The sequence below is a fragment of the Callithrix jacchus genome, chromosome 2 (assembly GCF_049354715.1).
Source record: "Callithrix jacchus isolate 240 chromosome 2, calJac240_pri, whole genome shotgun sequence".
In the NCBI taxonomy this organism is placed as follows: Eukaryota; Metazoa; Chordata; class Mammalia; order Primates; family Cebidae; genus Callithrix; species Callithrix jacchus.
Genome location: NC_133503.1, coordinates 144,625,391 through 144,651,292, shown reverse-complemented (window position 1 = coordinate 144,651,292; position 25,902 = coordinate 144,625,391). Strand labels below are relative to the sequence as shown.

At 36.8% G+C, this 25,902-nt stretch overlaps 1 protein-coding gene and 1 pseudogene across 3 annotated transcripts in view; both read left to right on the top strand.

Annotated features, from left to right (window-relative positions):
• CWC27 (CWC27 spliceosome associated cyclophilin) overlaps positions 1 to 25,902 on the top strand; it is a 290,308-nt gene that overhangs the window by 113,956 nt on the left and 150,450 nt on the right. For both annotated transcript variants that reach the window (XM_002744915.7, XM_008992001.5), the window contains exon 11: positions 21,230 to 21,333. In XM_002744915.7, coding sequence (XP_002744961.1) covers positions 21,230 to 21,333 — 104 coding nt within the window. The remainder of the gene's footprint in view (positions 1 to 21,229; positions 21,334 to 25,902) is intronic.
• On the top strand, positions 11,241 to 13,349 carry LOC103791587 (THO complex subunit 5 pseudogene; annotated as a pseudogene). Its single transcript, XR_013532296.1, has one exon. The product of XR_013532296.1 is annotated as a THO complex subunit 5 pseudogene (transcript).

Genomic DNA, 25,902 nt, shown 5'->3' with positions numbered 1-25,902 from the left:
TCATGAAGGCTTTGCTCATTTAAAAATTCTTTTTTCTTGATATTTTTCTGATTGTGTTATTTCAAAAGATCTGTCTTCAAATTCTGAGATTCTTTCTTCTGCTTGATCTAGTCTATTGTTTGCTGCTTCTTTTTTTTTTTTTTTTTTTTTTTTTTGAGATGAAATCTCACTCTGTTGCCCAGGCTGGAATGCAGTGGCACAATCTCAGTTCACTGCAACCTCTGCCTCCCAGGTTTAAGTGATTCTTCTGCCTCAGCCTCCTGAGTAGCTAGGATTACAGGTGTGTGCCACCACATCCTGCTAATTTTTGTATTTTTATTGGAGACGAGGTTTTACCCTGTTGGCCAGGCTGGTCTTAAACTCCTGACCTCAGGTGATCTGCCCTCCTCGGCCTCTCAAAGTGCTGAGATTACAGGTGTGAGCCACCGTGCCCAGCCGATTTTGTTTTGTTTCATTTTTGCTTTTTTAGACAGAGTCTTGCTCTGTTGCCCAGGATGGAGTGCAGTGGCACAATCTCAGCTCACTGCAACCTCCACATCTCATGTTCAAGGAATTCTCCTGCCTCAGCCTCTGATTACAGACACATGCCACCATATCTGGCAAATTTTATATTTTTAGTAGGGACAGGGTTTCACCATGTTGGCCAGGCTCGTCTTGAACTCCTGACCTCAGGTGATCTTCCCACCTCAGCCTCCCAAAGTGCTGGGATTACAAGCATGAGCCACCACTCCCAGGCTGTTGATGCTTTTGAATGTGTTTTGTATTGCATTGAATGAATTATTCAGTCCCAGAATTTTTGTTCAATTCTCTTTCTATAATATCTATCTCTTTGATAGATGTAATTTCTCATTTATATCCTGAATTCTTTTTCTGATTTCTTTGTATTGTGTTTTTGAATTTTCTCTTATTTCAGTGAGCTTTTTTGGTATTATGTTTTTTGTATGTTTGTTTGTTTGTTTTTGAGATGGAGTCTCACTCTCCCCCAGGCTGGAGTGCAGTGGTGTGATCTCAGCTCACTGTAACTTCGTCATCCGTGGTTCAAGCAATTCTCCTGCCGCAGCCTCCCGAGTAGCTGGGATCATAGGCACGCGCCACCACACCCAGCTAATTTTTGTATTTTTAGTAAAGACAGGGCTTCATCATGTTGGCCAGGGTGATCTCAATCCCCTGACCTCGTGATCTGCCTGCCTCAGCCTCCTGAAGTGCTGGGATTGATTATAGGTGTGAGCCACTGTGCCCAGCCTGGTATCAAAATTTTTAATTCTTTTTCTGGAATTTTTAAAATTGGTTTTTTATTGTAATATGTTGCTAGAGAATTATAGTGTTCTTTTGAAAGTGTACTATTTCCCTTCTTTTTCATGTTTCCTGTGTCCTTATATTGATGCTGTACATCTGATGCAGTAGCCACTACTTCCAATTTTTTGAATTTACTTCTATAAGGAGGACTTTTTCTTGTGGATATAACTATGTTGGTGGCTGGGTAGGGTGCTTGGCTTTGATTCTGGGTTTGTACAGTAGTGTAGTCTGTGTATGACTTATTTGGCTATAAGCATTGTCAATAGTGTCTGTGATTTCCTCAGTGGTTTGGGGTGCAATTAGTAGTTCAGGCTGTGATAAAGTTTTGTGGGAGACTGGAACACTAAGTAAGCCAGCTTTTGGGCCTCGTTGGTGTAGCAGTGGGTTGAACATGCCTTTACCTGGGCCCAAGGTGGTATACGCTGGCACCATTGTTAGCAGGTCTCGGTGGGCTGATTCTTGGGCCTGCAGATGGCTTACTCAAATGCTGATGGTAGCAATGGTGGGCCAGGTGGGTGGGCAGGTTTTTGGGCCTCTGTTCAGCCAGCATGATGTGGGTGATGTGACTGGCAGATGCCTAAAATATATATAGATTACTTATAAAACCTAATACAGTGCCAGGCACTGTGGCTCATGCCTATAATCCCAGAACTTTGGGAGGACGAGGTGGGCGGATCACAAGATCAGGACTTCAGGACCAGTTTGGCCAATATGGTGAAACCCTGTCTCTACTAAAAATACAAAAGTTAGTCAGCTGTAGTGGCATGTACCTGTAGTACCAGCTACTCAGGAGGCTGAGGCAGAAGAATTGCTTGAACCCAGGAGGCAAAGGTTGCAGTGAGCTGAGATCGCACCACTGCACTCTATCCAGCCTGGGCAACAGAGTGAGACTCTGTCTCAAAAAAAAAAAAAAATGAATACAATGTAAATACTGTGTAAATAATTGTAATATTATATTGTTGAGGGAATAATGACAAGGAAATAGTCTAAGTCTCTATATGTTCAGTACAAATGCACTTTTTTTCCTTGAATATTTTCAATCTGTGAGTGGTTGAATCCACAGATATGGAGGTCTGACTGTACACTAAACAAGTTGGAAATATAATAGTAACAAATACAAGTGGTTTTTTTTTAAACTGACTTTTACATTTGTGGGAAGGAAAATATTATAAAAGCTTTTTAGTTGATTTAATAGGAAAAGAATGTGACATTACTGGTTGTTAAAACATTTAATCTTCTTCAAGTTAGTAGAGTTTCACCATAGTTCTGATAATGTTTTTAAATCTACAGAATTATTCTGAGATGTTACAGAAAACAAATGGGCAAGAATATAAATATTATTAGTTTTAGCGTAAATGTAGGCTTCCCAGATGCCACTGACTTAATGGTAGAAACTTAGGCTAATGAAATCAAAGAATACACATTGCAATATTCAGAATGTAGGCTACCATATATAAAAAAATCTTTATATATTATAATACAGGACTCTAAAATAAGGTATACTGCAGCACTACATCAGTGCTATTAGGCTAGGGATTTAAAAATCAGAAATAAATAGATTTATTATGTCCTTTCAAATGGATAAAGAACTTTACATAAAAGGTTTTCATTGTATAAAAATTTAAAGCACATATTTTTATGTAGTAAAACATAACTGAATTTCAATAAGCAGGACAATAAACTGGAAAAATATTTGCATGAAAATATAACAAATTTACTGTGGATACTATATAAACAATTTCATAAGAAAAACATGAAGCCTGTGAATGGGAAGTTTATTGAAAGATAATAGTAGATAAGAAAGAAAGTGAAAGTGAGTTTATTTTTAATTAATTGAATTAAATTGTTTACTTCTTTCTCTGTCAAAGAAAAACATGAGCTTAATTTTAAATGATTTAGTCTAATTAATGTATGCTGGTTGGTTTCAGACCACCTTTTCTTTGATACTCTGCATTTTTACTATGATATGTCTACATGAGGATTTTCTTTTTACCTATCTGCTTAGAATTCATTGATCTTCCTGAATTTGAGGACTAGTGTTTTTCATAAATTCTGGAAAATTATTTGATGTTATTAATTCATATATTGCCTCAATCTCAATCTTTCAGTTTTCTCTTTCTGCAATTCCATTTATACATGTAGTAGGTCTTCTCACTCTGTCTTCCATGTCTTTTAACCTCTCATACTTGTGCTTGTTTTTGTGTTTTTCATCCTATGTTATGTGTGTTTTCAGATATATCTCCTAGTCCACAAATTTTCTCTCTTCAGCTATGTTTTTTCAGCTATTCAACTCTTCACTGAATTTGACTTTAATGATTCTATTTATACTTTCTAGAACTTGTGGTGGTGGTGGTGGTGGTTATTGTTGTTGTTGTTGTTGTTGAGATGGAGTCTCTGTCGCCAGGCTGGAGTGCAGAGGCAGGATCTCGGTTCACTGCAACCTCTGCCTCCCAGGTTCAAGCGATTCTCCTGCCTCAGCCTCCCAAGTAGCTGGGATTACAGGTACCTGCTACCACCCCCGACTAAATTTTTGTATTTTTAGTGGAGGTGGGGTTTCACCATGTTAGCCAGGATAGTCTCAATCTCCTGACCTCATGATCTGTCCATCTCGGCCTCCCAAAGTGCTGGGATTACAGGTGTGAGCCTATACCACGCCCAACCTTGTTCTTATTTAAGTTATAGGCCTCTTATTCAATTTTTTTATTCCTTCTCTCTCATTCTCTTTATATAATGAACACACATTTTTTTTTTTTTTTTTGCAGTATCTGAAGGTTCGAGTGTCAGGTTCTATTAGTTGTTGTTCCACTGATTCTTACTACAATACTTTTTTTTTTACATATTACAAAATCTTTTTATTGAGTGCTAATATATTTTTAGAATTCATTCATTTATGTTGCTATAAAGGAATACCTGAAGTTGGATAATTTATAAAGAAAAGAGATTAATTTGGCTCATAGTTATACAGGCTGTACAAGAAACGTGGTGCTGTTATCTACTTCTGATAGGGCCTCAGGAAGTTTGCACTCATGGTGAAAGGTGAAGAGAAGCAGACAGTGAGAGAAAGTGAGAGAGGGAGAGGCTACCAGGCTCTCTTTATCAGTTCTCACAGGAACTGATAGAGAACTCATTTATTACAGTGACAGTGGCACCACTGTTCATGAGGGATCCACCACCATGACCCAAACACCTCCCAGGCCCTACCTCCAATACAGGATTAAATTTCAACTTGAGATTTAGAGGGGATAAATAAACTCTATTATCACCTTTCAGAGTTCTGAGAAATATGGCTTGAGGACACCTTCCTTCAGAGAGGACTTAACCTTTGGTTCTAACAGGTGCAATAGAGTACTACAGATCACTGATGATTTTAATTAAAAGTACTCCCAGATACCTGAGCTTATTAATTAGTTTTATTATTAATAAGCCTTCTTACCTGCTTGGATCTGAGACAGACAAGCTTCTTTGTGGTCATCCTGTGTTTATTCGTAGATTTGTTTATTTCTATCCTTTAAATAAGTGGAAATGCCTAGCTTTGTGTGCAAGAGTACTAGTTCTACCCTTGTGATTATTAAAATCTGCATTTCTAGGTTACTGAGACCAGTAACTCAGAGTGTTCAAATAATAATCCCAATGCTTATTGCTCTGGTTTTCAGTCCCCCTCCTCATTTTTCAAACCATGCATAATTCCCTTGATTTCTTTTTTTTTTTTTGATGGAGTTTCGCTCTTGTTACCCAGGCTGGAGTGCAATGGCGCAATCTCGGCTCACCGCAACCTCCGCCTCCTGGGTTCAGGCAATTCTTCTGCCTCAGCCTCCCGAGTAGCTGGGATTACAGGCACGCGCCACCATGCCCAGCGAATTTTTTGTATTTTTAGTAGAGATGGGGTTTCACCATGTTGACCAGGATGGTCTTGATCTCGTGATCCACCTGTCTCGGCCTCCTAAAGTGCTGGGATTACAGGCTTGAGGCACCGCGCCCGGCCAATTCCCTTGATTTCTAGTGAGCTAAACATATGTATTAAAGGGTTTTTTTTTTTAAGGTTTAATTTCTATATGGAATTTCATTTTTGCATTTAAGTCTATATTCATATATAGGTTAATTCTGTTCTTTACAGGCATGTTAATACCTTTTTGTTTGTTTGTTGTATTATATTTTAAGTTCTGGGGTACATGTGCAGATCTTGCAGGATTGTTATAGAGGTATACACATGCCATGGTGGTTTGCTGCCTCTATCCCCCCTTTACCTACATTAGGTATTTCTCCTATGTTATCCCTCCCCAATCTCCCCACCCCCTGCTCTCCCTCCCCTAGCTCCCTACCCCTTAACAGACCCTAGTGTGTGATGTTCCGCTTCTTGTGTCCGTGTGTTCTCATTGTTCAACACCCACTTATGATTGGGAAGTTACAATGTTTGGTTTTCTGTTCTTGTGTAAGTTTGCTGAGAATGATGGTTTTCAGATTCATCCAAGTCCCTGCAAAGGACATGAACTCATCCTTTTTATGGCTACATAGTATTCCATGGTATATATGTACCACATTTTCTTTATCCAGGCTGTCGTCGATGGGCATTTGGGTTGGTTCCAAGTCTTTGCTATTGTAAACAGTGCTGCAATGAACATGTGTGTGCATGTGTCTTTATAATAGAATGATTTATAATCCTTTAGGTATATACCCAGTAATGGGATTGCTGGGTCAAAGGGTATTTCTATTTCTAGATCCTTGAGGAATCACCACAGTGTCTTCCACAATGGTTGGACTAATTTACACTCCCACCAACAGTGTAAAAGTGTTCCTATTTCTCCACATCCTCTCCAGCATCTGTTGTCTCCAGATTTTTTAATAATCACCATTCTAACTGGCATGAATGGTATCTCAATGTGGTTTTGATTTGCATTTCTCTAATGACCAGTGATGATGAGCATTTTTTCAGATGTTTGTTGGCCTCATATATGTCTTCTTTTGTAAAGTGTCTGTTCATATCCTTCACCTACTTTTTGATATGGTTGTTTGTGTTTTTTTCTTGTAAATTTGTTTTAGTTCTTTATAGATTCTGGATATTAGCCCTTTGTCAGATGGGTAGATTGCAAAAATTTTTTCCCATTCTGTTGGTTGTGGGTTCACTCTAATGATTATTTCTTTTGCTGTGCAGAAGTTCTTAAGTTTAATTAGATCTTATTTGTCAATTTTGACTTTTGTTGCTATTGCTTTTGGTGTTTTTGTCATGAAGTCCTTGCCTATGCCTACATCCTGAATGGTGTTGCCTAGATTTTCTTCTATGGTTTTTACAGTGTTTGGTTTTACGTTTAAATTTTTAATATATCTGGAGTTAATTTTTGTAGAAGATGTAAGTAAGGGGTTCAGTTTCAGCTTTCTGCACATGGCTAGCCAGTTTCCCAACACCATTTATTAAACAGGGAATCCTTTCCCCATTGCTTATTTTTGTCTGGTTTGTCAAAGATCAGATAGTTGTAGATGTGTAGCATTACTTCCAAGGCCTCTGTTCTGTTCCATTGGTTTATATCTCTGTTTTGGTATCAGTACCATGCTGTTTTGATTACTATAGCCTTGCAGTCTATTTTGAAGTCAGGTAGTGTGATGCCTCTAGCTTTGTTCTTTTTGCTTAGGATTGTCTTGGCTATGCAGGCTCTTTTTTGGTTCCATATGAAATTTAAGATGGTTTTTTTTCCAGTTCTGTGAAGAAGGTCAATGGTAGCTTTATGAGGACAGCATTGAATATATAAATTACTCTGGGCAGTATGGCCATTTTCACAATATTGATTCTTCCTAACCATGAGCATGGAATGTTTTTCCATCTGGTTGTGTCCTCTCTTATTTCCTTGAGCAGTGGTTTGTAGTTCTTTCTGAAGAGGTCTTTCACATCCTTTGTTAGTTTTATTCCTAGGTATTTTATTCTCTTTGTAGCAGTTGTGAATGGGAGTTCACTCATAATTTGGCTCTCTGTTATTGGTGTATGGGAATGCTTGTGATATTTGCACATTGATTTTGTATTCTGAGACTTTGCTGAAGTTGCTTATCATCTTAAGGAGATTTTGGGCTGAGACGATAGGATTTTCTAAATGTACAATGATGTCATCTGCAAATAGAGACTATTTGACTTCCTCTTTTCCTAATTGAATACCCTTTATTTCTTTCTCTTTCATGATTGCTCTGGCTAGAACTTTCAATACTATGTTGAATATGAGTTGTGAGAGACGGCACCCTTGTCTAGTGCCAGATTTCAAAGGGAATGTTTCCAGTTTTTGCCCATTCAGTATGTTATTGGCTATGGGTTTGTTGTAAATAGCTTTTATTATTTTGAGATACATTCCATCAATACCTAGTTTGTTGAGAGTTTTTAGTATAAAGGGCTGCTGAATTTTGTTGAAGGCCTTCTCTGCATTTATTGAGATAATCATGTGGTTTTTGTCTTTGGTTCTGTTTATGTGACGGATTACGTTTATAAGTTTGCGTATGTTGAACCAGCCTTGTCCCCGTGATGAAGCATACTTGATCACATCAAGCATACTTGATGGATAAGCTTTTTGATGTGCTGTTGCATTCGGTTTGAAGATTTTTGCATGGATGTTCATCATGGATATTGGCCTGAAATTTTCTTTTTTAGTTGTGTTTCTGCCAGATTTTGGTATCAGGATGATGTTGGTGTCATAAAATGAGTTAGGGAGTGTTCCCTCTTTTTGTATTGTTTGGAATAATTTCAGAAGGAATGGTATCAGCTCCTCTTTGTACATCTGGTAGAACTCAGCTGTGAACCCATCTTGACCTGGACCTTTTTTTAAAGGTGTTTTTAAAAATGTACTGTTATTCAGCACTTCTATGTGTTGGGTCGCAAGAGAGTTTCAGGTTATCTGGTATGCTGCCTTACTAGAAATGGAAACCCAATTTGTTTTTCATATTTAATTAATATCATTTGTAAAGTTGGATTGTGAAATAGACATTTGGCTGAAGACTGGATTTCTGCCAAGGCAAATGTACTCCATTTCTGTGAAATTTTGGCCAAGCCACATTTTTGTTATGAAATAACATGTTTGATTCTGAGATTTTTACTTGGTACTTAGACAGAATAGCAACATCACCTGCTGATATTATGGACACTTTATGATTTTGTTTAGGGTACACTGTTGTTTAGTGTGTTTTGAAAAAGAATAAAAGTTTCTATGATTTGAAAGAGATCTTACAAAGATTGGGGTAATCTACATTAGATTTCTAATCTTTTCATTAAAAATACACGTGATCTTTCATATGAAAAGAGTAAGATTCTAAGTTTAAAGAGTATATACAAGTGTAATTAGATTTCTCCTTTTCTTTCTAAATTGCAATATATTTAAAGATAGGGATATAGTCTTTCTATTCATAAGTAGTGGTGTAGCAGATTATAAACGGCACATAGAACATTAGCTCTCAGATTAAATGTAATCTTTTGATAGATACCTTTCAGGATCACTTAGACTAAAATAAGGTAGGTTCTCTGGTAATGTCCCTCATAGAATTTCTAAGTATGTATGCATGTCTTTGTTAACTCACTAATTCCTTATCTTTTCAGCTAGGTTATAATGAAGGAAAATAATCAATTCAGTTTCAAACATTTAGTGACCAGAATTAGGATATGAGAATTTTGTCATTTTTAGTTTTTTAAAACTATTATGTTTCTCACTTTCATAGCATATATTTAATTTAAGCAATGCCCCAAAAACAAAAACTAATCTTGCTTTTGAAATCTGTGTATCCATGGAAACAGTGGAAAAACTTGCTTTATCTCTTTTGTTAGACTGAGATCTTATTTTGTCAGTAATAGATTCTGTAAATAGCAAGGATATGAATAGTAGTAGCTGTGGAGGTGACAGCAATCATAATAAGAGAAGCAAATTTCTATTTAGTAGTTTCTTGGGCCAAGTACTCTGTTAAGTATGCTAAATAATTTCCATAGAATCTTAGTTCTTTCTTACAGCAACCTACTATTCTTTTCATTTCTATATAAGTAAAATGAGGCTCAGATTGGTTAACTTAGTTTTCCAATGCTCTACTGCTAGTAATAGGTAAAACAGAGCTTCGAACACACAGTGGAGTTTCATTGATTAAATTTTGTTAGATATTTGCATGATGTAAGTATATATTTTCAAAATATGTGTATAAATTACAGTATATTTTGGCACTTTTTAAAATATGGTAAATCTACATCTCTGCTATAGCTGATGATACCATAAGTCTAAAAATTGTGCAAAACATCTATAATTTTAATATATATAATGGGCTTTTATTTCAGCTATTTTATGATTTTGTCAATAGCTGAGCTATTTCACTACAAACAGATTGGGTATCTTTGTGATTAAAGCAGCAGACTAAAAACCATGAAGGGTATACTGTTTGTTTTTCAGTCAGTTCCTTGTGTTATGAATTCTTACCAGATGTTGGGAAATAGCAGGCTTAAACTAACTGCAAGTGCTACATCAAAGGTCCAAGAAACAATGATCTGTAATGGGCATGTGTTTAACCATCAGCTTCTTTAACAAGGCCTGCAAGCAAATTCATTTACCGTCATATTTAAGAAACTTAAACATATTCCGCTTATGTAGATTTAAGATTTCTTCAACAGCATGTCAAATACTCAGGTCTTGATAATCTTTATCAATTTTTTAAATTTGAATATTAGAGAAGATGTGTGCTTGACTTCATCACCCTTACATTAAAATAATATTTCTCATGACATAAGAAAAAATAATAGATATAACTAAAAATTTTCCTAAGGCACATTCCTAGAAACTGAAGAAAATGAAAAGAGCATCTGGGAAAAAATGAAAACTGACTGACAGTTATGCAAGATACTTGATATTGCCATTTTAAATCCTCAATCTCGTGTTCAAAAGTTGCGCAGTTAAAAAAAAATTGCAGGATTTTAAAACACTATTTTAATCAAGTAATATGAATAGTCTAATAAAAATTGTAAATATATTGGCATTGTAGTAATAAAAAGTTTCTTATGTCATTATTTATAGTATCTCCTGTTGTACAGAATATATTCAGCTTAAATCCTTCTACTGGATATTTATTTAAAGAAAAAGAAATTGTTATATCAAAGGGATATCTATACCTTCTTGTTTATTGCAGTACTAGTCACAATAGCCATGCTATGGATTCAACTTAGGAGTCCATCAATGAATGAATGGAAAAAAGAAACTCTGGTATAAATAAATACACAATGAAATATTACTTGGCCATAAAAGGATAAAATCCTATCATTTGCAGCAACATGAATGGAACAAGAGGTCATTGCGTTAAGTGAAATAAGCCAGGCACGGAAAGACAAATATTGTATTCTCAATCATGTAGGAGCTGAAAAACTTAATCTCATGGAGATAGAATGTAGAATGATAGATACCAGAGGCATCTGGGTTTGTGTGCTGTGGGGGATGAAAAGAGATTGGATAATGAGTACAAACAAATAGAATAAGTTTCAATGCTCAATAGCAGAGGAGGGTAACTATAGTTAACAATAATGGATTATGTATTTCAAAATAGCTAGAAGGGAAGTCTCAAAATGTACGCAACACATAGAAATGTTAGGTACTCAAGGTGATAGATATCCTTAATATCCTGACTTTACCATTACATATTCTATGCATGTAACAAAATACCACATGTACATAAGATGTACAAATATTATAAATCAATAAAAATTGTAAATAAATAAAATATTTAATTTAAAGGTAAGATATGAGTCTAAAATTACTTTTCACTTAGTAGATGTTTAGCAGGTTAAGTGAAACTGCATAAAGAATTAAGAGATCCCCAGTCCCAAGTTCGCGGAGCTGTGAGGTCTCTGCTGTTTCCTCTTGACATCAAGCAACAACCCTGTCATCAGAATCAAGCAAAAAATGGAAGCCCACAGTGATCCAAAGCAATGAAGCCCCAGCTGAGGGAAAGCGGAATTGATCTGACACCGAGGAGGAAGGTAAATACTACAGTGAGGAGGCTGAGGTGGATCTGCAGGACCCTGGCAGAGACTATGAGTTATACAAGACATCAGGAGCTACAGAGGCTGATAGCTGAGATCTAAGACATGAAGAGTGGGGGTGGCAAGGATGTGGCAATTGAAATAGAAGAACAGAGGATCCAGAGCTGTGTGCATTTCATGACTTTGAGAAAGCTTAACCGATTAGCCCACATCAGGTTGAAGAAAGGAAGAGATCAGACCCATGAGGCTAAGCAGAAAGTAAATGTCTATCACCTGCAGTTCCAGAACCTGTTGTATGAGGTGATGCACCTACAGAAGGAGATCACCAAATGTTTGGAGTTTAAGTCAAAGCATGAAGAAATTTATCGGGTAAGTTTAGAGGAGTTTTATAAGGAGGCTCCACAAGATATCAGCAAGGCTGAAGTCACCGTGGGAGACCCTCACCAGCAAACACTTGCACGTCTGGACTGGGAGCTGGAGCAGTGTGAAAGGCTGTCAGAGGAGTACCGTGAATGCCTATCCAACAAGGAGAAGATCCTCAAGGAAATTGAGGTGAAGAAGGAGTACCTGAGCAGTCTCCAGCTGTGCCTCAACAGCATCATGCAGGCTTCCCTTCCAGTGCAGGAGGACCTGTTTATGCCATTTGACCAGGCTCACAAGCAGTATGAGACAGCCAGGTACCTGCCGCCTCCCTTCTATGTCCTTTCTGTTCAGGCCACTGCATATGGGCAGGTCTGTGATAAGACATTATCTGTGGCAATTGAAGGAAGAGTGGACAAAGCCAAGGCTCTGTTTAAGCCTCCAGAGGACTCCCAAGATGACGAGAGTGACTCGGATGCTGAGGAGGAGCAGACCACGAAACACTGGAGACCCACGCTGGGGATTCAGCTGGATGACAAACACAAGGAGATGCAGACGAGTCACCCACCATCCGTCATGCTTGACCTGAAGTGCAAAGATGACAGTGTGCTTCACCTGACTTTCTTCTACCTCATGAACCTCAATATCATGACAGTAAAAGCCAAAGTGACAACTGCCATGGAGCTGATCATCCCCATCAGTGCAGGTGACTTGCTGTCTCCTGACTTAGTCCTGAGTTGCTTGTATCCTGGGGATCATGGAAAAAAACCTCCAAATCCAGCCAATCAGTGTCAGTTTGATAAAGTTGGCATCCTGACTTTGAGCAACTATGTACTTGAGTTAGGTCACTCCTATTTATGGGTACAGAAGCTGGATGGCCTCCACTTTCCCAAAGAGCAGTGCCAGCAAACAGTGATTTCTGGCCACTCACTGAGTGCCAGCCACATGGAGACCACCATGAAACTTCAGAAGAACAGGGTGCAGTCCCACCTGGCCCTCCACAAACAGTTTTTATCCCTAGAACATGGCATTGTGCCAGTTACCAGTGATTGCCAGTACCTCTTCCCTGCCAAGGTTGTCTCTCGCCTGGTGAAGTGGATGACAGTTTCTCATGAGGATTACATGGAGCTGCATTTCACTAAAGACATTGTGGATATGGGGCTGGCTGGGGGCACCAATCTCTACTACATGGCAGTCATCAAAAGGAGCAGAGCCACACTGCAGGCTGCTGTGGTGTTGTACCCTGGCTACTTCTCCATCCCACATATTTTTCAGCTCTGTTTGAACTGGAAAGGGGAGAAAACAAACAGCAATGAGACAACATTCAGGCCATGGAGAGCGAAGTCAATGTTTGCTGCAAGGAGCTGTGTGGCCCTTGGCCCAGCCACCAGCTGTTGACTAACCATCTGCAGCAGCTGTGTGTGCTGCTGGATGTTTATCTGGAGACCGAGAACCATGACGACAGTGTGGAAGGACCGAAGGAACTGCCCCAGGAGAAGATGTGTCTGCAGCTCTTCAGGGATCCTGGCAGGATGAAGCCGTTTAAATACAACCATCCTCAGGGATTCTTCAGCCATCGCTGACTTCCCACCCAGCCATTGTTTCAGTGAGGCCTCACCCTGAGTACTGGGCTTCTGCTTGCTGCTCTGGCCCACATGTGACTCTTGATAAAGTTCTCCAAAGACACCATCTGATTAAAAAGTGTCACCTGAAAAAAAAAAAAGAATTAAGATTTCAGTATCATGTTGAAATTCTATTATTGACTTGGATAACTTGGAAAAATCTCTTGCTATTTCTATACTTCAGCTTTTTTGTGTCTAGGATGAAAGTCAACATTTAGCATCTCACTACTTAGATGTGAATGAAAATAATTTAAGGAAATAATTTTAATTCATAATGTGCTTTAAAAGGCTAAATCCAAAGGAATTAAAATAAAATGATCTGCGTGGCATAATGTTTTACACTCATAATTTTAGAAATACTATCTTTTGCTTTACTTAGAATATTTTTCTGTGATGATGAAACTGAGGCAAAGAAGAAGAACTAATTGCCTTTTCATGGGCCAAATAATGATGTTGAATCTGTGTCTTTTGGTAAACACATTTCTTCCCATAACCCCCACCCATATGCTTTGTCTAATCATTTAGAATGCTATAAGGTGACATTCGTTTTAAAAGGAAGAAAATAATTTATCCCTGGCATTAGAGTAGATATCTTTAGTGTAATAATTAGTATCACTTTATCATTAATTTTCACAGTTTTAATTCTTTAAATTGCTAATGTAATTTAAAAGTCATGAGTTGGCTGTAGCATATTTTGAATATAAAATAAATACCTTCTAAGCACCTGTTAGTCAGCACTGTCCTGGGTTACAGATAGAGAAGAAAAAAAAGGCACCTGGTTGTCTGCCTACCTATTAATCCCAAATCTTTGCGTCAGTTTTGCATATTACATATATTGAATACAGACACAATTTATAGATGTGAAAACTGAGGATCCATGAAGTTGACAACTTTCCCCAAAGCTATACTGAAGTGCCACTTTCTCCATGAAGGCTTACAAGATGAAGAAGATTAGTAGACAGAAATAGGGGAAAAACAACATTTTAAGTAGCAAAAATGGCATGAACAAAGGAGTAGGTGTACTGAAGCTCAGTTTGCCAAGGTAATTGTGACTAGTGTGTTTTGACTGAAATTTAAGGTAACTATAGAGGATATGTGGGAGATTAAGTTGGGTCGTGATAGAGACTTAATTACCTAGGAAAGAAATTAGTACATAATTCAGTAGGATTTAGGGAGCTATGAGTGATCAGGGGAGTAGAACTGTAGGATTTGGCATATATGTTATAAAATGAATGGAAGAAAGGTCAGACCAGAGGCATATAGACCAAGTAGAAGATCTTGCAATGGTGAAGTCCTGATGGCCCAAACTAGATTGCTGTCACTAACCACAGAAAGGAAGAGACTTTATAAAGGAAAAATGAAAGATGTAGTAATTAAAAGAGTGATACTAGAAGGTGGGATCAGAAATAGAAGAGAGGAATTAGTTGGTGTTTGTTGAGGAGCCTGCTTGCATTATCAATCTGACTTTTAAAATGGTAAACTTGATACATTTGTGGTGTGTCTAGTGAAATTACTCATCTGACAGTTAGAAACATTAATTTAATCTTGAGAATGAAAGTGTAAAGAGCATAGACTAATAATCTTGATTTTATATGTTGGCTGCATTAAGACAGAGGGAATTGAAGTCCTAAGTGTAGATGAAATTTATAGAGAGGAAAGAAGGTTGAGTAGCATCTAATTTTGAAGAGAAAAAGGTAGAAAAGTAGAACCAATGGAATCAGGGAAAGAATATCAAAGAGGATAAGATCATAAGTGTCCTAAGATCTCATGACAACACTATGTCTGAGATAGCGGAGGGGCAAAGATGGGTAAGATGTTCAACAAAGTTGGATTCTTTTCAGGGTCTAAGTTACAATCTAATAGGAAGCCATTGAAATTTGTGATTAAGAGGTCATAAGTTACTTTTGAGAGAGCCATTTAAGGAGTCTGTGGATTGCTAGTAAGGTATTAAAATGGGTGGCTAGTGGGTTAAATGAAGACACTAACAGCAGTTGAGAAATTGGTTGCAAAAGAAAAAAAAAAAAGAAAGCCCAAAGGTGTGGAAAAATTAAAGGAAAATATTGTCACTACTCATAAATGCTTGACATTTATACTTTATCCCAGATTCTTTTCCCAGCGCTATCTTTTATTACTAGTTACCTTGCCCCACTTTGAATTATTTTATGCAATAGCCAAATACCTTCATGTTTTAGCATGCACCCTGTTTTCCCATCTCGCTGTCTTGCTTTAGACAGACTGCTTGGATGCCTCTTCATTCTCTCTGTAAATAGCTAATTCCTACTTATCTTTCAGGGCCCAGTTCATGTGCTTCCTCTGTGAGACCATCCCTTATTTGTCCTGCAGTACTCTTTTCTTCACTGAATTTCAAACTGCTTCAGTCATTTATTTGTCCTGGCGGTTGCTGCTTTTTATTATGTACTGTTTTTATTATTGATGTACATGGCTTATATCCCTCCTTGGGATTTAGGCTCATTGAAGACTTTCTCAAGATGTCCATGAAATGTCCAGAAAGAGCATAGACCTGGAGTTCAGATAGTCCCATTTCTAGTTTCTAGTTCTATCATTTACTCACTATGTGTCTTCAAATGAGGTGTTTATTTGATCTTCATAAACCTCAGCCTTCTTACCTATGAAATGTCCGTATCACTGTTCATTAAAAGATTATTAAGTGATAGAGGAGGTAATTGATTTAAAGAACCTAGCAAAATAAGGTTCCCTTTCTTTTTTCTTTTTTCTTTTTTTTTTTTTTTTTGAGACTGAGTTTTGCTCTTGTTACCCAGGCTGGAGGCCAATGGTGCAATCTCGGCTCACCACTACCTCCGCCTCCTGGGTTCAGGCAATTCTCCTGCCTCAACTTCCTGAGTAGCTGGGATTACAGGCACGCGCCACCATGCCCAGCTAATTTTTTTGTATTTTTAGTAGAGACGGGGTTTCACCATGTTAACCAGGATGGTCTCGATCTCTTGACCTCGTGATCCACCCGCCTCGGCCTCCCAAAGTGCTGGGATTACAGACGTGCGCCACCGCACCCAGCAGGTTCCCATTCTTAATCATCTTGATTTCTGTGCCAGTACCCAGAATGTTACCATATAAATATTAGGTGTTCCAAAATTGCTAAATGAATTAGTAATTTCTTTGCCATTACTAAATATATAAAACTACTATTATTTCTAGGCTGCTGGTATTTTATTTTATTCTATTTTTTTAAGAAATTCTCTTTCCATTAGGGAGTACTTATTGCAGATTTACTAGATAAATAATATATGTAATACAGAAATATCTGGTGGATAAATGCTGATGTCATGCAAACTATATTAAAATTCAAATGAAATATAACTGTGAGGAAAACAATTAATGGCTTAGAGTTAGTAACAGTTTATAAAAGCCATTTCTTTTACCATTTAAGCAGAGACTAGGCTTTGAGGAGGCCAAGACAATGCTGTCTGGACACTAATGTAAGCCCATAGTTTGGCAGTATATGGTGACCAGTATATGGTGACATATACTGCCAAACTTACAATTTTAGTTCTCATTTAAACATATATAAATATATTCTGATGCCAGTGGATAGGATGATATTCCAGAGAATGTAATATTGGGAATCCTAAATTAGACTCTAATCTAAAGATTGATTTAAAAACCTATACTTCATTTCAAGAGTTACTACTAACAATTGGTGTTGCTTGAATAGTCTCAAAGATTTTGACAACATTGTAAATCTTCAATCACTTGAAAAATTTAGCATAATGAAACAATTTTTAATAATCTGTAATACCTAACCTTCTCTGTCTCACCTTGTCATTTTTGAGTTTTTAATTCATCATTGCTCAATTTGTATATCAATTTGTATATTCATCATTGCTCAATTTGTATATTCATCATTGCTCAATTTTTATATGGCTACATCAATAGTATGTCTAAATCTTTGACTATTTAAAGATAGATTTTTAGAAGCCAGCATTATGCATTCACTGCCCTTTTAAAATGAACAGAGTTGGTTACTGTATATAATAGAAATAACATTCATTTATGATAAATAATATAATAAAGAACTATGCCCATATGACAGACAACTCTTAACAGTGGTGCTATTTTAAATAGATGACCTAAATCATGATAGTTGCCATTTGTTGAACATTTAAGGTGTGCTCAAAATTTTACATACCTTATCCCTAACTTATAGTTGAATAAACTGAGTCTCAGGGAAGTTAAGTAGCTATTCTCAGGTCACCTGGTTGATAAGTGATAGAGTTGGCTTTTAAATCAGTACTTTCTGAATCCAAAGTTAAGTCTTGTAATAGCTATGTTCTACTCCCTCTAAAGTAGTGTCTTAAACAGTATATACTTTCTTTGCCTCATTATTTGTATATGTCAAATTATTCTCATAACTAGTTTGTCTAGCCTAGAAATGCAACATTTCCCCTTCAACCCTCAAGATAATCTCTACCTCAAAGACCTTAGTCTTTGGAAAACATCATCCAACTGACTGAATTACTTACCAAATTGAAAACCATAAAATGTAGCATAATAAAAAGATAGGAATGTTTGGTGGAGTAAATGGAAGATATGTTTGCTGTCCCTGTACAGTGACTACCCAGTTACATTTTTATATCATGCTGAGTAAATATGGAATTTCTACAGTCGTGTTCATACACCTTTAAGAAATAGGAAGTAATTGTACTTACCTGAGAATATGTAATGAGAGCCTAAACTGGGCATTGATGGTTAGAATCAGGAGGAGCTGTTATGCGTGAGAGAGATTAGAAAATGATGTACTTCAACACTGATTCAATACAAGGAAAGGGAAAAGAGTCCAAGGGAAATTTAAATTCTGATCATTAGAAAGATAATGGTTCCGTGATCAAATAGAGACTTAAGGAAGAAAGAACAAATGTGGGCAATAAGGAGAGGATTTTAGGTTTGGACATAAAGAATTTGTGATTATGTTGTTTAGCCTGCGGTTTCTCTGGAGTTGAGTCCTTGAAATGAGACTAGTCTGAATTGAGATTTGCTGTAAGTGTAAAATGCACACTGGATTTTAAAGACTGAGTACAAAAAGAGAGTGTAGAATATCACATTAATATTCTTTATAGGCCGGGCGCGGTGTCTCAAGCCTGTAATCCCAGCACTTTGGGAGGCTGAGGCAGGTGGATCGTGAGGTCAAGAGATCGAGACCATCTTGGTCAACATGGTGAAACCCCGTCTCTACTAAAAATACAAAAAATTAGCTGGGCATGGTGGCGCATACCTGTAATCCCAGCTACTCAGGAGGCCGAGGCAGGAGAATTGCCTGGACCCAGGAAGCGGAGGTTGCGGTGAGCCGAGATCACGCCATTGCACTCCAGCCTGGGTAACAAAAGCAAAACTCCATCTCAAAAAATATATATATATATTCTTTATATTGGTTACATTTTAAAATTATAATATTTTGGATATATTAAGTATGTAAAAATTAATGTTTCCTTTTAGTTTTTAAATCTGACTACTAGGAAACTTAAAATTTTGTGTGTATTAGTCTGTTCTCACACTACTAATAAAGACATACCCAAGACTGGGTAATTTATAAAGAAAAGAGGTTTAATTGACTCACAGTTCTGCATGGCTGGGGAGGCCTCAGGAAACTTACAATCATGGCAGAAGGCACCTCTTCACAGTGTGGTAAGAGAGAGAATGAGTGCCAGCAGGGGAAATACCAGACACTTATAAAACCATCAGATCTCATGAGAACTCACTTACTATCATGAGAACTACTTGAGAAAAACTGCCCCCATGATCCAATTATTTCCCACCAGGTCCCTCCTACAATACAGGGGGATTATGGGAACTACAATTCAAAATGAGATTTGGGTGGGGATATAGCTAAACTATGTCAGTATGTGTCTTACCTTAAATTTCTGAGTTAATCTAGGCAGAATTTATAAAAGTTAGAAATGGAGGACCATAATCAAGATTTGGAAATAACCTATATAGGAGTGAGATTAGACTAAAATGCCAGTGCATAAAGAATAGTGATGAGAAAACTGTAAACAATTATAATATGGGAAGAAAAAGAGTAACTAGGAGAATAATTGGAGATAAAAATGCTAAAATGGTATCTAAGCCTGACTGGGATAGAATTCCAAGAAGAGAGGAGAAGGAAGGAGTAATTAATATCATTGAATGATAGAGGCCATAAAAGAAGAGGAGCAATGAGAAAAGGCCATTGAATTTGGTTGATACAGAAGCAGTTTGAGTAGAGTGTATGAGGGATAGATTGCAAGAATTTAAGAAGTTACAGGTTAATAAAGCAGACTGTATATGTAAACTATTCTTTCAAGAATGAAGTCCATTTATGAAGATAATAATCACTTGATTTGAGCCGAGTCCAGAGAAATGTGAGCATGTTTGTTTGCTGAATAAAAGGATCAATGAAGTGGGAGTGCTTGAAATTGCAAAAGAGAGAAGTTAATTTCTATAATAAGATCCTAAAGCATTGGTTCCCAAACCTGAGTACATACTGGCATCATCTGGGGAATTTGTTACAAGGGCAAATTTCCAGGCAGCATTCCACATCTAAAGTTACTATATTCCCTGGAGGTTTGTCTTCCCCAACATGTTGCTAGCAGGTTCTTCCAGGTGATTATGATATATCCATAGGACAAACAAGTCAAGGAAATTATGGGTGCTGATGAGGTCATCAGTGGAATGACTGGTCACAGCATCCAGTATGGATAGACAGCCAATTAGGGCTGGAGTGGGGCTCATGGATCGTGAATTACAGTTAAGCAGTTGACTTTCATTATTATGGGAGTACATGCAAGTTTAGTAGGAATGAAAGGCTAAAAAAGTTAAAAAGGTAGTGGATTTTGATCACTGAGGGAAGTTTTAGAATTCAGGATCTTGGAGGCCAAGCAGATGTAAAGTATAGTTGTGTGTCTAATGTGGAAAAAAAGATGAAAAGGACTAAGTTATACATGTCATAAGGCCCAGCAGTTTGGTAACTCTAATACAGGGCAGTTGGTAAAAAGGTATAGGATATGAGATAAGAAAGAAGCACTAAAGGTTAAATCAGATATGTGATTATCTGGTCTTCAGATTCCACTAAACATTGGCTTGAATATCTTTGATAACCATTTTCAGAGTGGAGTACCTGCTTGGGTTTATAGGTTTTACGTTTTTATAATTCACTCTAGATGTTGTTGAAAATACAGTGGGTACATTCATAGATAATATGTGCACAGTCTTGAGTAGTCACAAGTAACCCTAAGGGTTTATAATATGAGCAGTTAATAATTCTTTACAAGGCATGAATTTGAATCTCCTGACCTAAAACTGACGTGGAGAAACGAGTCACTTAGGTAGTGCCTTGTAGTGAAGTCAACATTTACTTCTAAGTTTGTCTTTGACACATGATTGTATTAATCATCAAACCTCATCCTGATAGATTTAACAGCAAATTAAAGGAAATTATATGCCAAACTATAATATTAAATGAGTTAAAAACTTGGGTTTAAAAATCAAATGAGTTTTAAAAGTTTTTAGCATGACACCTAGCATGTAATAATTACTTAATAAATGGTAGTTACTGGTATCAGTTCAGGAATTCTACCAGTTTTGAAGCCAATTTTTTGTGTATGTCCATATTAAATAAGTAATATTTATATTAAAAATGTTGTTTTGATCCACTATCACCATAAATTATTAAACTAAAACTAGACTGTTACATTTGTTAGTGAATTAGGAAGGTAACGGGTCATTATAATCACTTATAATTTGATAGGGGATATATTTAATAGTAATTAATATTACTATTAGGAAAAAATTAGAACTTTTAAAATCCTTTGTGTTTCTATACCACAAGTATATGTACACAGAAACAAAATAAACGAATTACATTATTCACTTTATTTTTCTTAGATGTAGTATACCAACAATTCTGTTTTGCTAAATAACTTTTACTCTCAGTGTATTATATACTTACATAAGTCTTTTTGCTTTATAGTGAAGAGCTCAGAAAAGAAGCAAGGCAGTTAAAACGGGAACTCTTAGCAGCAAAACAAAAAAAAGGAGAAAATGCAGCAAAACAAGCAGAAAAAACAAGTGAAGGTAAGGGCATTTATCAGGCTTATTTTTTCCCTTGATACTTTTCCTTCTCTGTTTTCCTAGCTCCTCCCTGCTCTCTCCCATTTTCAGCTCTTCACTTCTCCCATTCTTCTAATTTTCTCTTCCCTTCCTCTTTTCCTTTCTTGAGTTTGGGCGTGCGCACGTGCGTGTGTGTGTTTGTGTGTGTGTTTGTGTGTTTAATACATGCAAATGGGATGGAAACTATTGTTCTTAAGCAAGCTTCATGAAAACTAACAGAATACTTGAAATCTAGCAAAACTTAAAGGTTGCTATCGCATCTAATTGGATTAAAAGTACACAAGGGTGGAATATATATATTACATATTCTTTAAAGCATATTTTTGAAGTGTTTGGGACTGAGGTAAACATTTGTGTGTTAGTTTGAATAGTGTTAAATACCTAATCTTGTTTTTTGTTGGTTTTTGTTTTTACTCCTACATTAAGACATAGAAGATCTAAAGTATTGTTAAAGCTAATCAAAATAACATTCTGCTGTTTTATACAAGTTAACTAGGTTCTTTGTTTCACTCTGATTTTTATTAAGCTTCAAAAAAAGCCTTTCCATTGATGATCTTTACCTTAGTTTAAAATTGTTTCAGCTATAAAGCATATAATATTCAGTTTCTAAAACAACAGCCTGGAACCCTCATCTGTTTTCTTTTTACAGTGATAAATTGTATTGTACATTCAGTTAACGTGATCAGAAATTTTATTCAATTGCCTCTTATAATGATACTAAATTTGATATCAGAAATTTGCTTTGTATATATATATTCTATATTTTCATGCTTTTGAAAGCCAGAAGTGTTTTATGTACCAGGTCTGTTAACAATCACTGGAGGTATATTAAAGAATAAGATGTAGCGTCTAGCCTTAAAGTACATATTTTAATACAGAACAGTGGCACAATACTTGGCCCTAGATATTATTATTGTTTATTTATTTATTTTTTTTTTAAATTTTTTATTGGATTATAGGTTTTGGGGTACATGAGCAGAGCATGCAAGACAGTTGCGTAGGTACACACATGGCAGTGTGCTTTCTTTTCTTCTCCCCTTCACCCACATTTGGCTTTTCTCCCCAGGCTATCCCTCCCCTCCTCCCCCTCCCACTGGCCCTCCACTTTTCCCCCCAATAGACCCCACTGTTTAGTACTCCCCTTTCTGTGTCCATGTGTTCTCATTTTTCATCACCCATCTATGAGTGAGAATATGCGGTGTTTCATTTTCTGTTCTTGTGTCAGTTTGCTGAGGATGAAGTTCTCCAGATTCATCCATGTCCCTACAAACGACACAAACTCATCATTTCTGATTGCTGCATAATATTCCATGGTGTATATGTGCCACATTTTTCCAATCCAGTCTATTATCAATGGGCATTTGGGTTGATTCCAGGTCTTTGCTATTGTAAACAGTGCTGCAATGAACATTCGTGTACATGTGTCCTTATAGTAGAAGGATTTATAGTCTTTTGGATATATACCCAGTAATGGGATTGCTGGGTCAAATGGAATTTCTATTTCTAAGGCCTTGAGGAATCGCCACACCGTCTTCCACAATGGTTGAACTAATTTACACTCCCACCAACAGTGTAAAAGTGTTCTTATTTCTCCACATCCACTCCAGCATCTGTTGTCTCCAGATTTTTTAATGATCGCCATTCTAACTGGCGTGAGATGGTATCTCAATGTGGTTTTGATTTGCATCTCTCTGATGACCAGTGACGATGAGCATTTTTTCATATGATTGTTGGCCTCATATATGTCTTCTTTCGTAAAGTGTCTGTTCATATCCTTTGCCCACTTTTGAATGGGCTTGTTTGTTTTTTTCCTGTAAATCCATTTGTGTTCTTTGTAAATTCTGGATATCAGCCCTTTGTCAGATGGGTAAACTGCAAAAATTTTTTCCCATTCTGTTGGTTGCCGATCCACTCTAGTGACTGTTTCTTTTGCCGTGCAGAAGCTGTGGAGTTTCATTAGGTCCCATTTGTCTATTTTGGCTTTTGTTGCCAATGCTTTTGGTGTTTTGTTCATGAAGTCCATGCCTACTCCTATGTCCTGGATAGTTTTGCCTAGATTTATTATTGTTTATTTTAAGTAGCACAAATAATACCACATAACTATATAAAGAGTATAGTTCTCAGATTATTTGTACAAAGTCCCAATGACTACTTTTGTAAAGACAGACATTATACATACTTCATGAAGAACTGAAAGTCACTGAAGTATATATTGGCATGAAACTAATTATTTAAAAATTAACTGAAACATAATGGCACAAATTATAAACTGAATTTAGAAGAAGGGATAAACTTATTTGTGACTAGATCATGTAGGCAAAATATAACTCAGAATAGAAACAATGTATTATCAGTATTGAGATTTGAAAGAAGTACAGTCAGGATTCTTTTATTTTTAGGTTTATAAGTGATTTTCTTTGAAGACTATTTCTTATTTTCTTATAATTAAAAGTATTTTGAATATATAAAAATGAAGATCCTTCAACTAGAAAGATCTTTCAACTAGAAAGAATAAAATATAAAACTAAAATATTTTATTCACTTTGGAGCTAATAATTATTAGTACCCTCATGTCTTAAGCATTCTGCTGGACTAGGAATATAACATTGTGACTTATAGTTCATTATCTAGTAGGATGGAAAGAAATGCAATAGGTATACTATATTAGTGCCATACAGGCAGGGCCTATATTAGACATAAATAATGCTGTTTATTTATTTATCTCTCTTTGAAATAATAAATAGGTAAAGAAAAACGTGAGTCTTAAGACTAATTTCTTAATACGCAAGAGAAAATTCTTAACAGAGCTCATTTCAATCTGCTTTTATTTATTTGTTTATTTTTATTTTTATTTTTTATATTTTTTATTACATTTTAGGCTTTGGGGGACATGTGAAGAACATGCAAGATTCTTGCATAGGTACACACATGGCAGTGTGATTTGCTACCTTTCTCCCCATCACCTATATCTGGCATTACTCCCCATACTATCTCACCCCAACTCCCCACCCCCCGTTGTCCCTCCCCTATGTCCCCCTGACAGACCCCAGTGTGTGATGCTCCCCTCCCTGTGTCCATGTGTTCTCATTGTTCAACACCAACTTATGAGTGAGAACATGCAGTGTTTGATTTTCTGTTCTTGTATCAGTTTGCTGAGAATGATGGTTTCCAGGTTCATCCATGTCCCTACAAAGGACACAAACTCATCGTTTTTGATGGCTGCAAAGTATTCCATGGTGTATATGTGCCACATTTTCCCTGTCCAGTCTATCATAGATGGGCATTTGGGTTGGTTCGAGGTCTTTGCTATTGTAAACAGTGCTGCAATGAACATTTGTGTGCATGTGTCCTTATAGTAGAACGATTTATAATCCTTTGGATATATAACCAGAAATGGGATTGCTGGGTCAAATGGAATTTCTATTTCTAGGTCCTTGAGGAGGCCCCACACTGTCTTCCACAATGGTTGCACTGATTTACACTCCCACCAGCAGTGTAAAAGTGTTCCTATTTCTCCACATCCTCTCCAGCATCTGTTGTCTTCAGATTTTTTTATGATCGTGATGTGGTATCTCAATGTAGTTTTGATTTGCGTTTCTCTAATGACTAGTGATGATGAGCATTTTTTCATATGTTTGTTGGCCTCATGTATGTCTTCTTTTGTAAAATGTCTGTTCATATCCTTTGCCCATTTTTGAATGGGATTGTTTGTTTTTTTCTTGTAAAACTGTTTTGTAGATTCTGGATATCAGCCCTTTGTCAGATGGGTAGATTGCAAAAATTTTTTCCCATTCTCTTGGTTGCTGATTCACTCTAATGACTGTTTCTTTTGCTGTGCAGAAGCTGTGGAGTTTGATTAGGTCCCATTTGTCTGTTTTGGCTTTTGTTGCCAATGCTTTTGGTGTTTTGGTCATGAAGTTCTTACCTATGCCTATGTCCTAAATGGTTTTGCCTAGATTTTCTTCTAGGGTTTTTATGGTGTTAGGTATTTATTTATTTATTTATTTATTGAGACAGAGTCTCACTCTGTTGCCCAGTCTGGAGTTCGGTGGCATGATCTCAGCTCACTGTAACCTCTGCCTCCTGGGTTCAAGCAATTCTCCTGCCTTAGCCTTCTGAGTGGCTGGGACTACAGGCATGCACCACCATGCCTAGCTGATTTTTTGAATTTTTAGTAGAGATGTGGTTCCACTGTTTTGGCCAGGTTGGTCTCGAATTCCTGACCTCAGGTGATCCGCCTGCTTCAGCCTCCCAAAGTACAGGGATTACAGGCATGAGCCACCACACCCACCCTCAGTCTGCTTTTATGATTGTTAACCGTGTGAAAATACTTTTATGGCATAATTAGAAAGAGAATTATATTAGTAGTTATTTTTCTGTTAACTTTTCTTATATTACATAGAAATACCTGGATTTTCTGTAAATCTAAATGACTTAAAATTAGTTTCTCCAAAAATTGGGTCATTTGATTGGTATTGTATTTTCTCATCTCAAAATGTGCCATTTACTTACTTTTCATTTTTTTATTTTGAA